Below are 17,095 nucleotides of genomic sequence, written 5' to 3'. Positions count from 1 at the left end.
AAAAGGCAAAAAAAATAAAAATTCCAGATTAAACCATTAAATTAAATTTATTTTATTTAATTTATTTAAATTAAATTCCAGATTAAACCATTAAACCATTAAATCAATTTATTGTTGATTTCTCAGGGATTTAAAAACGTTTGGAGCAGCCTGGAAAATTCCCTGTCCATGGAAGAGCCGGATGAGCTTTAAGATCTTTTCCGATCCCGAGAATTCCGTGATTCCAAAATAAAAAGAAATTGCATCCACAACATTTTAAATTCACTTTTTCCCGGTCAGTTCAGCTCTTCCCAGGAATTCTGGGGATTCATTTGTTCAATTCCATGCCCAGAATGAAAAATTCCTGGAATTCCTGGAAATCTGGCCCAAACTGGAATGGAACCAGTCGGGAATTCTTCACCTCTCACCTCCCACTGCTGATCCAGGAATGAAAAAAATGTGGATTTTGATGGATTTTATGGAACCCCAAAGACATAATTTGGATTAAAATCCTAATTGGCACCAGGAGGGGAATTATCCCGGAGAGAATCCCACCCAAAATTCCCATTTCTTTCCCCGTTTTCCCCATTTTCCCTTTTTTTTTTTTTCCCTTTGGGAATAAAACCCTCCCCAGATGGGTGCGGGAGGAGCCCCGAGGGTTCCTTGTTGAGGTTTGAGTTATTTTGGGAATAAAAACCTCCCCGAAGCCGCAGGGGCTGGGCCGGGCTCCAAAAGGGAATCCCCACATCCTGCAGGGCCCCCCAAAACCCCAAATCAACTCCTCGAGCTTCCCATGGGGGCAGAGCGAGGATCCGAGATTGTTCCTGACCCTCTGGAATTGTTCCCGACCCTCTGGAACTGCTCCCGATCCTCTGGAACCATTTCTGACCCTCTGGAATTGTTCCCGACCCTTTGGAATTGTTCCCGACCCTCTGGAACTCTTCCTGACCCTCTGGAACTCTTCCCGACCCTCTGGAATTGTTCCGAACCCTCTGGAACTGCTCCTGACCCTCTGGAATTGTTCCTTACCCTCTGGAATTCTTCCTGATCCTCTGAAACTGTTCCCGACCCTCTGGAATTGCTCCTGATCTTCTGAAAGTGTTCCTGAACCTCTGGAATTATTCCCGACCCTCTGGAACTGCTCCCGACCCTCTGAAACTGCTCTGGACCCTCTGGAATTGTTCCTGATCTTCTGAAACTCTTCCTGACCCTCAGAAACGGTTCCTGAAAATCTGAAACTGTTCTTAAAAATCTGGAACTGCTCCCGACCCTCTGGAATTGTTCCTGATCTTCTGAAACTGTTCCTGACCCTCTGGAATTGTTCCCGACCCTTAGAAACTGCTCCCAACCCTCTGGAACTGTTCCCGACCCTCTGGAACTGCTCCTGATCCTCTGGAAATATTCTGGAAAATATGGAACTGTTCCTGCCCCTCTGGAATTGTTCCTGACCCTTAGAAACTGTTCTTGAATATTTGAGACTCTTCCTGTCCCTCTGAAACGGTTCCTGAGCCTCTGAAACTGTTCTTGAAAATCTGGAGCTGCTCTGGAAAATATGGAACTGCTCCCGACCCTCTGGAACTGTTCCCGACCCTCTGGAACTGCTCCCGATCCTCTGGAATTATTCCCGACCCTCTGGAACTGCTCCCAACCCTCTAGAACTGTTCCGGGCCCTCTGGAATTGTTCCTGACCCTCTGGAATTGTTCCCGACCCTCTGGAACTGCTTCGGACCCTCTGCAATTATTTCCGACCCTCTGGAATGGTTCCCGACCCTCTGGAATTGTTCCTGATCTTCTGGAATTGTTCTGGACCCTCTGGAATTGTTCCCGACCCTCTGGAAATGTTCTGGAAAATATGGAACTGTTCCTGCCCCTCTGGATCTGTTCCCGAAAATCTGAAACTCTTCCTGACCCTCAGAAACGGTTCCTGAAAATCTGAAACTGTTCTTGAAAATCTGGAGCTGTTTCCGACCCTCTGGAATTTTTCCCGACCCTCTGGAACTGCTCCCGACCCTCTGGAACTGCTCTGGACCCTCTGGAATTGTTCCTGACCCTCTGGAACTGCTCCTGAACCCCGGGAGTGTCCCTGGAACCCCGGGAGTGTCCCTGGAACCCCGGGAGTGTCCCCGGAGCCCCGGGAGTGTCCCCGGAACCCCTGGAGTGTCCCTGGAGCCCCTGGAGTGTCCCCAGAACCCCGGGAGTGTCCCTGGAACCCCTGGAGTGTCCCCAGAACCCCGGGAGTGTCCCCGGAACCCCGGGAGTGTCCCCGGCCAGGCTGGACATTGGGAGCGGAGGGGACAGCGGGAGGTGACCCCGGGTGGGATTTGGGGTCCTTCACCCCAAACATCCCTGAGCCCACAGCCCAGAGGGCTCGGGGTGGGAGAGCACGGCCCTGGTGGGGTCACCCGTGGGGTCACCCGTGGGGTCACCTCGTGGGTCACCCGTGGGGTCACCCGTGGGGTCACCTCGTGGGTCATCCGTGGGGTCACCTCGGTCACCGGCCGGGGCTGCAGCCACGGACGCGCCAAAAACAGGGAGAGCAACAGAGCCCGAGGGCCACAAGCCCGGAGGCTGACAGCGGGACACACGGACACGGGACACACGGACAGGGGGACACACGGACAGGGGGACACACGGACACGGGACACAGGGACAGGGGGACACAGGGACACGGGACACAGGGACAGGGGGACACAGGGACAGGGGGACACAGGGACAGGAGGACACAGGGACAGGGGGACACAGGGACAGGAGGACACAGGGACAGGGGGGACACACGGACAGAGGGACACACGGACAGGGGACACACGGACACGGGACACAGGGACAGGGGGACACAGGGACAGGGGGACACAGGGACAGAGGGACACACGGACAGGGGGGACACAGGGACAGGAGGACACAGGGACAGGGGACACACGGACAGGGGGGACACAGGGACAGGAGGACACAGGGACAGGGGACACAGGGACAGGGGGACACACGGACAGGGGGACACACGGACAGGGGGGACACACGGACAGGGGGGACACAGGGACAGGGGACACACGGACAGGGGGACACACAGACAGAGGGGACACACACACAGCCGGACCCACGGACAGAACGGGACACACGGAGAGAACCGGACCCACGGACAGAACCGGCCCCACGGGCAGAACCGGACCCACGGACACAGCCGGACCCACGGACAGAACGGGACACACGGACACAGCCGGACACACGGACACAGCCGGACCCACGGCCAGAACCGGACACACGGACACAGCCGGACCCATGGACTGAACCGGACCCACGGACACAGCCGGACACACGGACAGAACCGGCCCCACGGACACAGCCGGACACACGGACACAGCCGGACACACGGCCAGAACCGGCCCCACGGACACAGCCGGACACACGGCCAGAACCGGCCCCACGGACACAGCCGGATCCACGGACAGAACCGGCCCCACGGACACAGCCGGGCACACGGACACAGCCGGACCCACGGACAGAACCGGCCCCACGGGCAGAACCTGACACACGGACACAGCCGGACCCACGGACACAGCCGGACCCACGGACACAGCCGGCCCCACGGACACCGCGAGCTCCGGGAAGGAGGAGCGGGAGCCGCTCCGGGAAATGGCCGGGATGGCAGAGCCGGGCGAGGAGCGCGGCCCGGGCGGCCCCGAACCCTCCGCGGGTCCCGGAGCCACCGAGCGGGCCCCGCCGCGCCCCGGGCCGGCCGCCAGCACCGATCGGAACCCGCATTTTGTTCCGTTCCCCGAGCCCGGGAGAAACTTTCCGGGCCCGCTACCGAGCGCTGGGGGCGGGCTCGGAGTCATTTAAAATGCAAATGGCCCGTGCGGCCGGGAGCAGCGGGAGGAGGCGGAGGAGGAGGAGGAGAAGGAGGAGGAGGAGGAGGAGGAGGGCTGCCTTCCTCCCTCCCTGCCCTCGCAGGAGGCAGCTCCGGGCCCCGCCGCCCCCTCCGGGGCTTCCCCGCGGCCCCCCCGGTACCCCCGGCCCGGGGCTGGGGGCGGCAGCACCGCCACCCCCCCTTCCCCTCCCCGCTGAACGGGGAGGGGGCACCGGAGAAACCCCCCCCCGGTGGCGACCCCCCCCCCCCCGCCCCGCTCCTCCCCCGCCGTGTCCCCGTTGTGTCGCCCCCTCCCCGGCCGCGCCACCTCGGCGGCGACACCGTTATTTGGAACAATAGCGCTAAAACAAAGCGCACCCCCCCCAACCCCCCCCGGGCCCCATCCTCACCCCCGCCCCATCCCCGGGGGGTTTCGGGGGGCTCGGGGAGGGGCTCGGGGGGGCCGTGCCGGGCTCACCTTGGTGCACGGCCACATTGCAGCCGTGGCCGTCGCAGTAGACGAGCGGGTTCTCCGCCCAGCCGCGCTCGTCGGAACACACACAGCAGCCTCCCACCATCTCCTTCATACTTCCAGGAGGGTTTCCTGCCCCCCCGCCTCCCTCTGCGCGCTCCTCCTCCTCCTCCTCCTCCTCCTCCTCCTCCTCCTCCTCCTCCTCCGTGCTGTCCCCTCCCCGCCTCTCACGGGGGGACCGCTGGGGGGGACAGCGGGGACAGCGAGGAGCGGCAGGCGGGCGGGGCGAGGATGGAGGGACCGGGGCACAGAGAGGGGACAGCGGGGGGACAGCGGGGGGGTGGCGGATGTGGCCCCGCGCTACGCTGGTCCCCCCCCCTTTTCTGCTCGTCCCCCCCCCTTTTCTGCTCTTCCCCCCTCCCGCTTGTCCCCGTCCCCCTGTTTGTCCCCGTCCCCCTGTTTGTCCCCGTCCCCTGCGGCTTGTCCCCTCCTGTTTGTCCCCTCCTGTTTGTCCCCCCCTGTTTGTCCCCCCTGTTTGTCCCCCCCTGTTTGTCCCCGTCCCCCCCCGTCCCCCCCCCCCGGTACAATCATGGCGGCGCCGCCCGCACGCTCCGGTAAAATTTGCGGTTCACGGCTCTCGGAGCGGCCGGGGCGGGCGGGTTTGCGCTCGGGTGACGTTCGGGGATTTTTGGGATTTTTATCCCTCCCCCGACGCTTTGGGATGAGGATTTTGGGGTTTTCTGCCCCTCCGGCCTCGTCTGGGAGGTTGGGAGAGCGCGGATCGCGCCGTGCGGAGCTCGGGGTGCGCTCCCGAGGAAGCGCTCGGCGGGGATGAGCCGGGAGCGCTCCGCAAATCCCATTATCCCGAAATTCCCGGATCCCGGCTCCGCCAGCGCCACCGGCTGTCCTGGCCCGAGACTCCTCTGGAAAAGGGATTTAACCCCTTGGCGCCTGTTCTGTCTGGGAAGGAGGAAAAACGTTCCTTCCCCTCTTGGAGGAGTGGTGGGAATCAGCGAGAAAACAGGGAAATGGTCCTGGAATATTGGGAATATTTCTTGATGGGACTGCACCTGCAGGAAAGGGGTGAAGAGCAGTGATCCTGAAATATTTGGAATATTTATTTATGGGATTGCACCTGCAGGGAATGATTGAGATTATCCTGAAATACTGGGAATATTTATTCATGGGATTGGGTCTGAAGGAAAGGAGTAGCGAGCAATTATCCTGAAATATTTGGAATATTTATTTATGCGATTGCACCTGCAGGAAGTGAGTGAAATTATCCTGAATTATCGGGAATATTTCTGTTTGGGATTGCACCTGTATGAAAGAAGGGAAGAGGAATTATCCTGAAATACTGGGAATATTTCTGTTTGGGATTGCACCTGCAGATCCCAAAATCTGCACCGCGACACCTCTGGGATATCCCGGGAAACTCCACTTGCCCTGGACCTGGAGCAGCTCCCGGCTTCCCATGGAAAAAGGGCCACGGAAATTGTGGGAATGGATTTTTTGGGGGGCTGTTTTATCCCTGCCGGCGGCCCTGGAGAATTTTGGGATGGATTCCTTGTCCAGTGGCCGGTGCCCGGTGCCCGGTGCCCAGTGCCCAGTGCCCGGTGCCCAGTGCCCAGTGCCCAGTGCCCAGTGCCCAGTGCCTGGTTCCCAGTGTCCAGTGCCCAGTGCATGGTTCCCAGTGTCCAGTTCCCAGTGCCCGGTGTCCAGTGTCCAGTGACCAGTGCCCGGTGCCCAGTGTCCAGTGCCCAGTGCCCAGTGCCCAGTGCCTGGTTCCCAGTGTCCAGTGCCCAGTGCCCGGTGTCCAGTGCCCAGTGCCCGGTGCCCGGTGCCTGGTTCCCAGTGCCCAGTGTCCAGTGCCCGGTGCCTGGTTCCCAGTGTCCAGTGCCCGGTGCCCTGTTCCTGGTGCCCAGTGTCCAGTGTCCAGTGCCCGGTGCCCGGTGCCCGGTGCCTGGTTCCCAGTGTCCAGTGCCCAGTGCCTGGTTCCCAGCGTCCAGTGCCCGATGCCCAGTCCCCACTGCCCGCTGCCGTCTGTTGGTGCCCAGTTCCCGGTGCCCAGTGCCCTGCTCCCGTTCCCGGTGCCCGGTGCCCTGTTCCCGGTGCCAGTGCCCGGTGCCGGTGCCTAGTTCCCGGTGCCCGGTGCCGGTGCCCTGTTCCCGGTGCCGGTGCCCGCTGCCGGTGCCCCGGGAGAGGCTGCGGGAGCCGCCCCGGCAGCGCGGGCAGGAAGCGCTCGCCGCTCCCCGGGCTCGGGACCGCATCCGGGCCGGGCTGCGGGGGCGGCGGAAACGAGAGGGGAACGGAGAGGGGAGAGGGGGGAGAGGAGGGGAGGGGAGGGGAGAGGAGAGAGGGGAGAGGAGGGGAGGGGAAGGGAGAGAGGGGAGAGGGGGGAGAGGAGGGGAGAGGGGAGAGGAGAGGGGGGAGAGGAGAGGGGAGTGGGGGTAGCGGCCCCGGGCAGCAGTGGGACTGGAATCACCCGCACCCCAGCCCTGCAGGGACACAGTGGGAACATCCCGGGACACATCTGGATCCCCACCCATCCCTTCCTCCATGGATCCGTTCATGGATCCACCCACCCATCCATCCACCCATCCATCCATCCATCCATCCATGGATCCAGCCATCCATCCATCCATCCATCCATCCATCCATCCATCCATCCATCCATCCATGGATCCAGCCATCCATCCATCCATCCATCCATCCATCCATCCATCCATCCATCCATCCATCATCCATCATCCATCCATCCATCCATCCATCCATCATCCATCATCCATCATCCATCCATCCATCCATCATCCATCATCCATCCATCCATCCATCCATCCATCCATCATCCATCCATCCATCCATCCATCATCCATCATCCATCATCCATCATCCATCATCCATCATCCATCCATCCATCCATCCATCATCCATCATCCATCATCCATCCATCCATCCATCCATCCATCCATCCATCCATCCATCCCATCCCATCCCATCCCATCCCATCCCATCCCATCCCATCCCATCCCATCCCATCCAGGCTGGGACAGTTGGGATTCTCCAAGCTCCAAAAGAGAAGCTCCAGGGACACCTCAGAGCCCTTCCAGGCCCTGGAGGAGCTCCAGGAGAGCTGGAGAGGGGCTGGGAACAGGGAATGGGTGGGATCTTGGGAAGGAATTCCTGGCTGGAACGCAATTCCCAGGGAATCTGTGGCTGATCCATCCTTTGGAATATCCCAGGCCAGGTTGGAGCAGCCTGGGACAGTGGTGCCATGGCAGGGGTGGCACTGGAGGGGATCTGAGGTCCCTTCCCACCCAAACCATTCCAGGATCCTTCGATTCCTCAAATCCACAAAATTCCTGACGGGCTCTGAGCCCACCCAAAGCCCCGCGGGGACCAGTGAGGAGGGGACTGGATGAGTTGGAATTTCCCACCCCCCATTACTCATCAGGAATTTTGGGGCTGTGACCCTCCAGAGTGGTTAATTAATTATCTAATTAATATTAATTAATCGTGGCTCGGTCCTCGATAAACAAAAAGCATCCAAATTCCCATATCTCCAAGGTTTCCCCCCCTGAAAAATAATGTGGGAAAGTCACCGGCACCACTCCAGCGTGGATCAGAACTAATGAATGAGTAATTAATGAGTAATTAACGAGTGACACCAAATCAGCTCAGCCCTGACTCACATCCGTCCTGACGCTGAAACATTTTTAGCCCCGGGAATGGGAAATTTTGATGAAACTGCCCAAAAAATCGGGGTGTGAAGGGGTCTGGGAGGGGTTTGGAACCCTGAGGCTTCCCCAGGTGTGAAACCCACCCCGGCACTCTAAAATCCGCTTTAATTAACCTCCACCTTGGTTTAATTAGCGGATAAATTGAAACAATTCATGGCGAGCAGGGCACGGAACAGCGTCAGAATTTTGGGGTGATTTCCTAATTTAGACAAATCCTCTCCGCTCTCTCCTTCCGCCGCCCCGCCCTGGCTCGGTGACAGCGGCGACACCAAAATAGCGACGGGACCTGAAACCGAAACTGAGATTTGCAGCCCCGGGGCTCGGCTCCGAGGGGTTTGTGAAGGTTCCGCTCCTCCAGGATGGATTTTGGGGTTTTTTTTGGGGTGTTTTCTCCTTTTTTTGGTGTTGGGCGCCTTTTCCCCTGCGAGGTTCCGTCGCTTTGCGTTCTCAGGTGTTTTTCCCCGAATTTTGAAATAAATAATTTGGTTTTTTGGGGTTTCTTTCCCAAAGCAAGGAGAACACTCCAGGTGAGGTGTGTGAATCCCTGAATCCCGGCCGCGTTCCTGTTTTTAGCGGGAATTAGGAGGGAAATAACTCTGGGAATTCTGTTCCAGCCTCAAGGGCTGGAGGGCTGCTCCGAGCTCTGAGCGGATTCCCAGGATCTGGGCCCGTTCCCGGGAATGCAGCCGGGAAACTCTGCTGGGAGAAACTGAAAAATTCCCTTTTTTCCCCCCAAAATTGTGGCCGGGCTGGCGGTGGGAGCTCTGCGGAGGAGCCGGCAGCGCGTCTGTCCCTGCCGGTCCCCCAGGAATGTCCAGTCCCCCTGGAATCCTCCGGTCCCCTGGGAATGTCCGGTCCCCCTGGAATCTTCAGTCCCCTGGGAATGTCCGGTCCCCCTGGAATCTTCAGTCCCCCGGGAATGTCCGGTCCCCCTGGAATCTTCAGTCCCTGGCCCTGGGGGGCTGCAGGGAAAGGGAGGAACCTTCTGGAATTGGGAATAACTGCAGGAGACCGAGCTGTTCCTGCAGTTCATCCCAGCAGGATTCCCATTCTCCGGCTCATCCCGTTGGGATCCTCATCCCAGCAGGATTCCCACTCTCCAGCGCATCCCAGTGGGATCTCTGTCCTATAGGGTGTCCCAATGGATCCTGGAGCTCATCCCAATGGATCCTGGAGCTCATCCCAAGGGATCCTGGAGCTCATCCCAATGGGATCCTGGAGCTCATCCCAAGGGATCCTGGAGCTCATCCAAATGGGATCCGCATCCTGCTGCTCATCCCAGCAGGATTCCCATTCTCCGGCTCATCCCAATGGGATCCCTGTCCTTCAGGGTGTCCCAATGGGATCCTGGAGCTCATCCCAATGGGATCCTGGAGCTCATCCCAATGGGATCCTGGAGCTCATCCCAATGGGATCCTGGGGCTCATCCCAATGGGATCCTGGAGCTCATCCCAATGGATCCTGCAGCTCATCCCGATGGATCCTGGAGCTCATCCTGATGGGATCTGCATCCTGCAGCTCATCCCAGCAGGATTCCTGTTCTCTGGCTTGTCCTGTTGGGATCCTGGTCCTGCAGCTCATCCCAGTGGGATCCCTGTCCTGTAGGGTGTCCCAATGGATCCTGGAGCTCATCCCAATGGATCCTGGAGCTCACCCCAATGGGATCCTGGAGCTCATCCCAATGGATCCTGGAGCTCATCCCAATGGATCCTGGAGCTCATCCCAAGGGATCCTGGAGCTCATCCCAATGGGATCCTGGAGCTCATCCCAATGGATCCTGGAGCTCATCCCAATGGGATCCTGGAGCTCATCCCAATGGGATCCTGGAGCTCATCCCGATGGATCCTGGAGCTCATCCCAATGGATCCTGGAGCTCATCCCAATGGGATCCTGGAGCTCATCCCAATGGGATCCTGGAGCTCATCCCAATGGATCCTGGAGCTCATCCCAATGGATCCTGGAACTCATCCTGATGGGATCCTGGAGCTCATCCCAATGGGATCCTGGAGCTCATCCCGATGGATCCTGGAGCTCATCCCAATGGATCCTGGAACTCATCCTGATGGGATCCTGGAGCTCATCCCAATGGATCCTGGAGCTCATCCCAATGGATCCTGGAGCTCATCCCAAGGGATCCTGGAGCTCATCCCAATGGATCTTGGAGCTCATCCCAAGGGATCTTGGAGCTCATCCCGATGAGAATAATTAATGGAAATTAATGACAATTAATGGTGAATAAAAGTGAGTAAAAGTGGGGGTGGAAAATAGAAATAATAAAAAATTATAAAAATTAATTATTTTAATTGAAATGAAATGAAATGAAATGAAATAAAATAAAATAAAATAAAATAAAATAAAATAAAATAAAATAAAATAAAATAAAATAAAATAAAATAAAATAAAATAAAATAAAATAAAATAAAATAAAATAAAATAAAATAAAATAAAATAATATTGGAGCCACTCCTCCATTCTCCAGCCAATCCCAGGCTTGGCTTTCCAAAATAAGGAATATATTGGAATCAGGGCTCATTTTCCCTTGGATTCCTTGGATTTCCATGGAGGTTTTTCCTAAAAAAAGGGGGGAAAGAGCAGGAACTGGGTTTGGAGCCCCCATTCCTGGTTTGGGATCCGCATTCCCACAGGATTTGGGCTCTTAGGGATTTTTGAGGAGTTTGAAGGGTTTTGAAGGGATTGAAAGGATTTTTCCAGGATTTCCCGGCCTCCTGCAGGAGCGGGGCCATCCCAGGATTCCATGGAATTACACAAAAGGAATTCATCCCAATGGATCAATCCAAATTAACCCAAATTAATCAGTCCAAATCAATCCAAATCGATCAATCCCAATGGATCAATAGCAATTAATCAATCCCAATGAAATCATCCCAACCAATCCCAATTAATCAATCCCAATCGATCAATCCCAATTAACCCAAATTAATAAATCCAAATCAATCCAAATCGATCAATCCAAACCAATCTAAATTGATCAATCCAAATGGATCAATCCCAATGAATCAATCCCAATCAATCCCGATTAATCAATCAAAATCAATCAATCCCAATTAACCCAAATTAATAAATCCAAATCAATCCCAATTGATCAATCCAAAACAATCAATCCCAAACAATCAATCCCAATTAATCCAAATTAATTAATCCCAAATGATCAATCCCAACTAATCAATCCAAATTAATCAATCCCAATGGATCAATCCCAATGGATCAATCCCAATCAATCCCAATTAATCAATCCCAATTAATCAATCCCAATTAATCAATCCCAATTAAGGAGCTCCCGCTGGCGCTGCCTTTCCCATTTTTCTCTGTTTTGAGGGAAAACCTCCGGAAATTCCAACATTTCCCATCCCAAATCCCAAATCCCAAATCCCAAATCCCTTCCCAGCCTTTCCCAAGGCGATTTTGGTTCCCTTCTTCTGCCAAACTTTGGGAGTTTTGGGGTCGGATCCGACTCCTGTGGGATATTCCCATGGGAATATTTTTGAATCCCAAATTCCCAATTCCCCAGGATTTTTCCGGAGTCCAAACCCGCAATTCAACATTTCAGGGGAAAGTTGGGATTTTTTCCATGGTTTTTCCCAGTTTTGATTCACTTTCCTCCATCCCCAACTAAAACTGAACCCAGGAATTAATTTTAGGATCAAAAATAACCCCAAAAATTCCAATTTTTTGCTCCTTTCCTGCCCTCCAAGGGAATTTCCCTCCTTTTGGCTCTCCTGGAAGTGAAATTTAACCCCAAAACCACCTCGGATTTGTTGATTTTCACCCCAAACCGAGCGATCCCAGCCCAAAAATTTCCATTTCCTTTCATTTTCTTAATTTCTATTTCTTTTATTCCGTTTCTTTCCACTCCAGCTTCCCCCACCTCGTTCCACTTCTTATTTAAAATTTATTTTCTTTATTTTTTTGCCGCTTCCGTTCCCTCAAACACCTCAAAACCAATTATCACAATTAACATTGGGATGATAATTCATATTTTAATGATTCTTTTTGGCTGCTTTTGCTGCTCCGGGTGCCTTTTAAAGGAAAATTTTGAGGTATTTTGAATTATTTTTTCCCAACCGCCTCCCCCTTTTTCAATATTTACAGAACATTTACAGCGAATTTATTGAGATTTACAGAATTCCTTACAAATATTTACAAAGAATTACAAATATTCACATCCCGACCCCCCCAAAAATGTGAATTTTTTTAATAGAAAAAGCGAATTTTTAGCCGTATTTACACCGGGATAAAAATCTGGGCCGCTCCCCCCGCAATTCCCGAGGTGATTTTATCCCTTGGAAAAACATTCCTGAGTTTTGTTGTTTGTTTTTTTTTTTTGAGGGGGGAGCTGCAGATTCCGGAGGTTGCTGGATTGAAATATTTATATTTATATATTTTTATATTTCTATTTCTACTCATAGACGGGATTTTTAATAGATTTATATAGATTTATATGATTTTTTAATATAAGATTATTAATATAAATATAAATATTCATTCCCAGAGCGCATCCCGGGATTTTTTTTCCAACCGCACCCGCAAATTATTCAAAATTCCATTATTTTTTTTGCTCTAAAAAACGCATTTTTAACCCCACCCGGAATTCCATGGAAAACCTCCCCGTTTTTTGGGATTCCTGGGATGCGCTGAGAGGGCCAAACCCCCTAAAATCCGCTTTTCTCGCCGCATTTTGGGGCTGTTTGGGGGGATTTTTTTGGGAATAACGGCTCGAAAATCCCAAGGTTTTGGCGAGGGAATTTCCCGCTGCTCTGCTCAGCTGGGGAGGAGCGAAAAAATCCAAAAAATAACAGATTTAACCCCAAAAAAACAGCTAAAAACCCAAATTAACCAAACCCCGCTTTTAGCACCAATCCGCCACTTCCAGAAAAAAACAGATCCCAAACATTCCAAACATTCCAGGCCTTTTAAATCCCGTTTTTTCCCCTTTTTTTCCTTATTTTTTTTAGGCGCTGATGGAATTCAAAGCCGGGATCAATCCAGCAGGCCGCGTGTGAAGATTTTCCTTTCAATCCTCCCCTTCCCTTTTCCTTTCATTTTAATTTTTTTTTTTCCTTTTCAGGGATAAATTTTGGAGGATAAATAAAAAATAATTCCCAAGTGGGAATCTCAGGGAAGCCCGGGAATTTTTTCTCCTGGAAAAAAAAACGCCAAAAAAACCCCCAAACACAAAAAAAACCCCCAAAAAACCCAAAATTTGCTTTGGTTTTTTTTTTTTCACGTTTCAAAGCAGAGATTTGAGGGTTTTGATGGAGCAGGGCTGGAAATCCCATGGGGAATTTCCAAAGGTTTGGAAAAGTTCAAGCTGGATTTGATTCCCTCGGTGGAGGAGGGAGGGAGGGACATTCCCGGCGCATTCCCAGCGCATTCCAGCCGGGATCATTCCCGATTTTCCCGGATCCTTTTTCCCCCCATCCAAAGCTTTTCCAGGCCCGCAGCTTTCAGGGATAAATCCCATAAATTCCTCACTTTTTATCCCTTTTCCACCACTTTTTTTTTAAAAAAAAAAACATTGAATTTCCAAGTCTCTTCCTCTCCAACCCTCCCGGATTTCTTCCGACCTCCCGAAATTCCCGATTTTTTTAAACGTTGCCGTTTCCTCCCTTCCCCTGGAAAACACCGCTCTAAAACCGGGATTTGGGATTTGCTCCCGATTTTCACCGGGATCCACTCTGCCCGATAAGGAAAAGAATTTTTCCCTTCCCTTCGTGGGATTTTTTAATTGGTTTAATCCAATTTTTACGGTGAAAAAAGGAGAAATTAGGTCCGAAATTTCCTCGTTTTTTGGTTTTTGGGGTTTTTTTTTTTAGGAGTAGGGGTCGGGGGTCAGGGCGGCGGGAACCTCTTCCCAGCTCATTCCCAGTTTTCCCGGCTCATTCCCAGTTTTCCCAGCAGCCGCTTCATCCCTAAATCCCCTTCCTGGGAATCACCACCCCCTCCCCTCCTCGTTTCCAGCGGCGCGCGGAGTTTTTGGGGAATTTTTTGGCTTCCATGGCGCGTTTTAACCTCACCCTAAAACTTCTCCTGATCTCAGCATCCCGGAGCACGCGCGGCCCCAAATCGGCCCAACTCGGCCCCAAAATCAGCCCAAATTCGACCCAAATTCGGCCCCAAAATCAGCCCAACAAATTGGTAGAAATTCGGCCCCAAATCAGCCCCAAAATCAGCCCAAATTGGCCCCCCAAATCAGCCCCGAATTCGGCCCCAACTTGGCTCCAACTCGGCCCCAAATCAGCACCAACTCGGCCCCAAATCAGCCCAAATTCGGCCCCGAATTATCCCAAATTTGTCCCCACATCGGTCCCATTTCGGCCCCAAATCAGCCCCCAAAATCAGTCCAAATTCGGCCCCAAAATCAGCCCCAAATTCGGCCCCAAATCAGCCCCGAATCAGCCCCAACTCGGCCCCAAATTCGGCACCAAAATCAGCCCCAACTCGGCCCCAAATTCGCCCCAAATCAGCCCCAACTCGTCCCTGAATCAGCTCCAAATTCGGCCCCAAATTCTGCCCCAACTCGGCCCCAAATTCTGCCCCAAATCAGCCGCAACTCGGCCCCAAATCCGCCCCAAATCAGCCCCAACTCGGCCCCAAATCCGCCCCAAATCCTCCCCCAAACGACCCCGCGCGGCTGCTCCGCTCAGCCCCTTCCCCAGGCGGGGCTGGGGGGTGACCCCGCTCCCCATCCCCGGTCCCCCCCGGCACCTCCCGCTCTGCCGCCATCCTGGAACATTCCCCGCTCTCTGCCGCGCTCCTCAGGGCCCCTCCAGGCGGAATTTGAGGCTGGGGGGCACGGGGATGGCGCTGCCCCCCAGGTGCCACCGCCACAGCGGGTGAGTCTTGGACAGCGCCCACGAGTTTTTCCCTCCCAGCGACGAAGCCGGGCACAAATCCCCGTCCTCGCCCACCACCAGCGAGGGCGTGCAGGGGAAATTGCCCATGAGGCTGAAGGAATTCCGAGGCGGGCTGCTTTTGCAGGGAGTGTTTCCCTTCCTGGAATTCCTCCTGGGGGTTTTCGGCCGCCTCTTCTTGGAGGAGTCGCGTTGCTTTTCGGTGACCCTGGAGAGGCGCCGGCGTTTGGCGCTGCCGTCCCGGCGGCTCCGCAGCGCCGGGGGGCTCTGGGCTCCTCCGCGGGGTTGGAACCGCAGCTCCTCTCCCCTCCAGGGCTCCGGGCCGTGTCTCAAACCTTTCCCGTCCAGGTTGAAACCTTTGGCGTAGCACCACAGCTTGGACTGGCGGATCAGGCGGTCAAAGTGCTCCGGCCGCGGTTCCCCGGGGGCAGCGGGGCCGGGGCTCCCCCGCAGCTCCGGGGCCGCCGCTGAGGAAGGCGCCGGTCCCGGGGAGGCTCCGCTGGGCCGCTGGAACGAGGAGCTATTGTTGGAGGCATCTTTGTGCAAATCCTTCCCTCCGGCGTCCCCAAAGCCGCGCTCCTTTTGTGGCGGGGCCCCCCCGGGGGTGCTGCTCGGGGAGGGAGGGGGCGAGGAGGAGGAGGAGGAGGAGGAGGAGGAGGAGGAGGAGGAGGAGGAGGAGAAGGAGGAGGAGGAGGCAGGGGAGGCCTCGAGCTTCGCGTACAGCCCCGGCTGAGCCCCCGGGCCCGGCGCTGCGGCCGCGCTCAAACTTTCCAAAGTTGTGGCTCGCAGGGTGCGGGCCCAGAGCTGCTGCGAGAGGAAGAGGAGCTCGGGCTCCCCCGGCCGCTCCTCGCCCGCCGCCTCCCGGAGGGGCTGGAAGCGGGGCAGGGCCGCCTGCCGGTACCGCGTGCTCTGCACCGAGTCCCCGCTGCACAGCGAGCTGCTCTCCGACTCCGAGGAGCTGCCCTCCTCGCTGCTGCACGAGCTGTCCCCTTCCTCCTCCTCCTCCTCCTCCTCCTCTTCCTCCTCCTCCTCCTCCTCCTCCGAGGAGTCGCTGGAGGTGGCGGGGCTGGAGGCGGCCAGGTCCAGGCTGGAGTCCGAGTCGCTGGAGTAGCCGGCGGAGGTTCCCTGGCGCTTGGAGGCGGTGAAGCCGCGGCTCCGGCCCTTCCCGGCGGCCGCGGGTCCCGTTGCGGGCGGGGGGAGCCCCTTGGGCCAGCTCGGGCCCCGCCGGTGGCCACCGGCCGGGAGCGCGCAGGGCTGGGCGGCCGCGGGGTGCAGCAGCGGCAGGTGCCGGGGGGAAGCGGCCAGAACGGCCGCAAAGAGCCCCCCCCGGGCCGGCTGGAGCTGCTGCGGGCCGGGGGGCACCGGGGCCCGCCCGGGGGAGCCGCAACAACCGGCGGCTCTGCAGGGCGGGGGCCGCGGGCAGGGGAAGAACTCCCCGGAGCCCGGCAGCAGCAGCTGCTCCCTTCTCCTGCTCTTCCTCCTCCTCTTCCTCCGGCGGGGGCCGAGGCTCTGGCAGGAGGTGCAGAGAGCCTCCAGGTCCGCTTTGGAGATGAGCGAACACTTCACGGCCCGCGTGGGCACCGAGTTGATGGCCTTGAGGGTCCGCAGCTCGGCCAGGTCGCAGCGGCGGCTCTTGATCTTTAAGGTTTCCATCTTCTTGCTGATGGTGGTCCTGGGGATGTCCTTGAACAGGTCGCTGAGCACCTGGGCCAGGGCGAACATCTGGGTGCCGTCGATTTGTAAGTAGCCCAAGTTGATTCCTTGGATTTCTTGGTAGCCGGCGTGGAAATGGCCCGGCCGGGTCTGTCGGTGGAAATCCACGGGGGCCGGAGCCATCGCCAAGGTCCCCTCGCAGGTCAGGAACATTTTGCCTCGAGATATTTATTATTGGGGTTTTTTTGTTGGGGTTTTTTTGGGTATTTTTGGGGGTTTTTTTGAATTTTTTTGGGTTTTTTTGTTTGTTTGTTTGTTTTTTTTCACTTTGTCCCTTTCAAAGAAGGGCACGGAAAATCAGGAAAATCAGGACATTTCTGTTTCCCACTCCGGGATCGCTCACATCCCTCTGCAGAGGGGCCAGAGGGGGAGGGGAGGCGAAAAAAAACCAAAAAAAAAAACCCAAAAAAAAAAAACAAGGAAAAGAGGGAAAAAAAAATAATAAAAAAAGCCAAAGCAGCCGATCTCGCTTTTCAAA

General features: G+C 55.6%; 2 protein-coding genes across 3 annotated transcripts in view; both read right to left on the bottom strand.

Moving 5' to 3' along the window:
* Positions 1-4,429, bottom strand: part of MLLT6 (MLLT6, PHD finger containing) — a 35,214-nt gene extending 30,785 nt beyond the window's left edge. The window contains exon 1 of one of the 2 annotated variants that reach the window (XM_058858099.1): positions 4,299-4,429. In XM_058858099.1, the coding sequence (XP_058714082.1) occupies positions 4,299-4,407 (109 nt within the window). In that variant the 5' untranslated portion in view covers positions 4,408-4,429. The remainder of the gene's footprint in view (positions 1-4,298) is intronic. The other variant, XM_058858100.1, reaches the window with a different exon arrangement.
* Positions 4,430-14,637: 10,208 nt separating this feature from the next.
* Positions 14,638-16,821, bottom strand: EPOP (elongin BC and polycomb repressive complex 2 associated protein). Its single transcript, XM_058858092.1, has one exon. It carries the CDS (start codon positions 16,768-16,770, stop codon positions 14,809-14,811), a length of 1,962 nt encoding a protein of 653 aa, XP_058714075.1. The 5' UTR covers positions 16,771-16,821; the 3' UTR covers positions 14,638-14,808.
* Between the last annotated feature and the right edge of the window lie 274 nt (positions 16,822-17,095).

This window comes from Poecile atricapillus, chromosome 27, assembly GCF_030490865.1.
Source record: "Poecile atricapillus isolate bPoeAtr1 chromosome 27, bPoeAtr1.hap1, whole genome shotgun sequence".
Classification (NCBI taxonomy): Eukaryota; Metazoa; Chordata; class Aves; order Passeriformes; family Paridae; genus Poecile; species Poecile atricapillus.
This window is presented reverse-complemented; position numbering and strand designations above follow the sequence as displayed.

Coding starts and splice junctions, on each gene's coding strand:
- EPOP (XM_058858092.1), bottom strand. CDS start 16,770: ATGTTCCTGACCTGCGAGGGGACCTTGGCGATGGCTCCGGCCCCCGTG.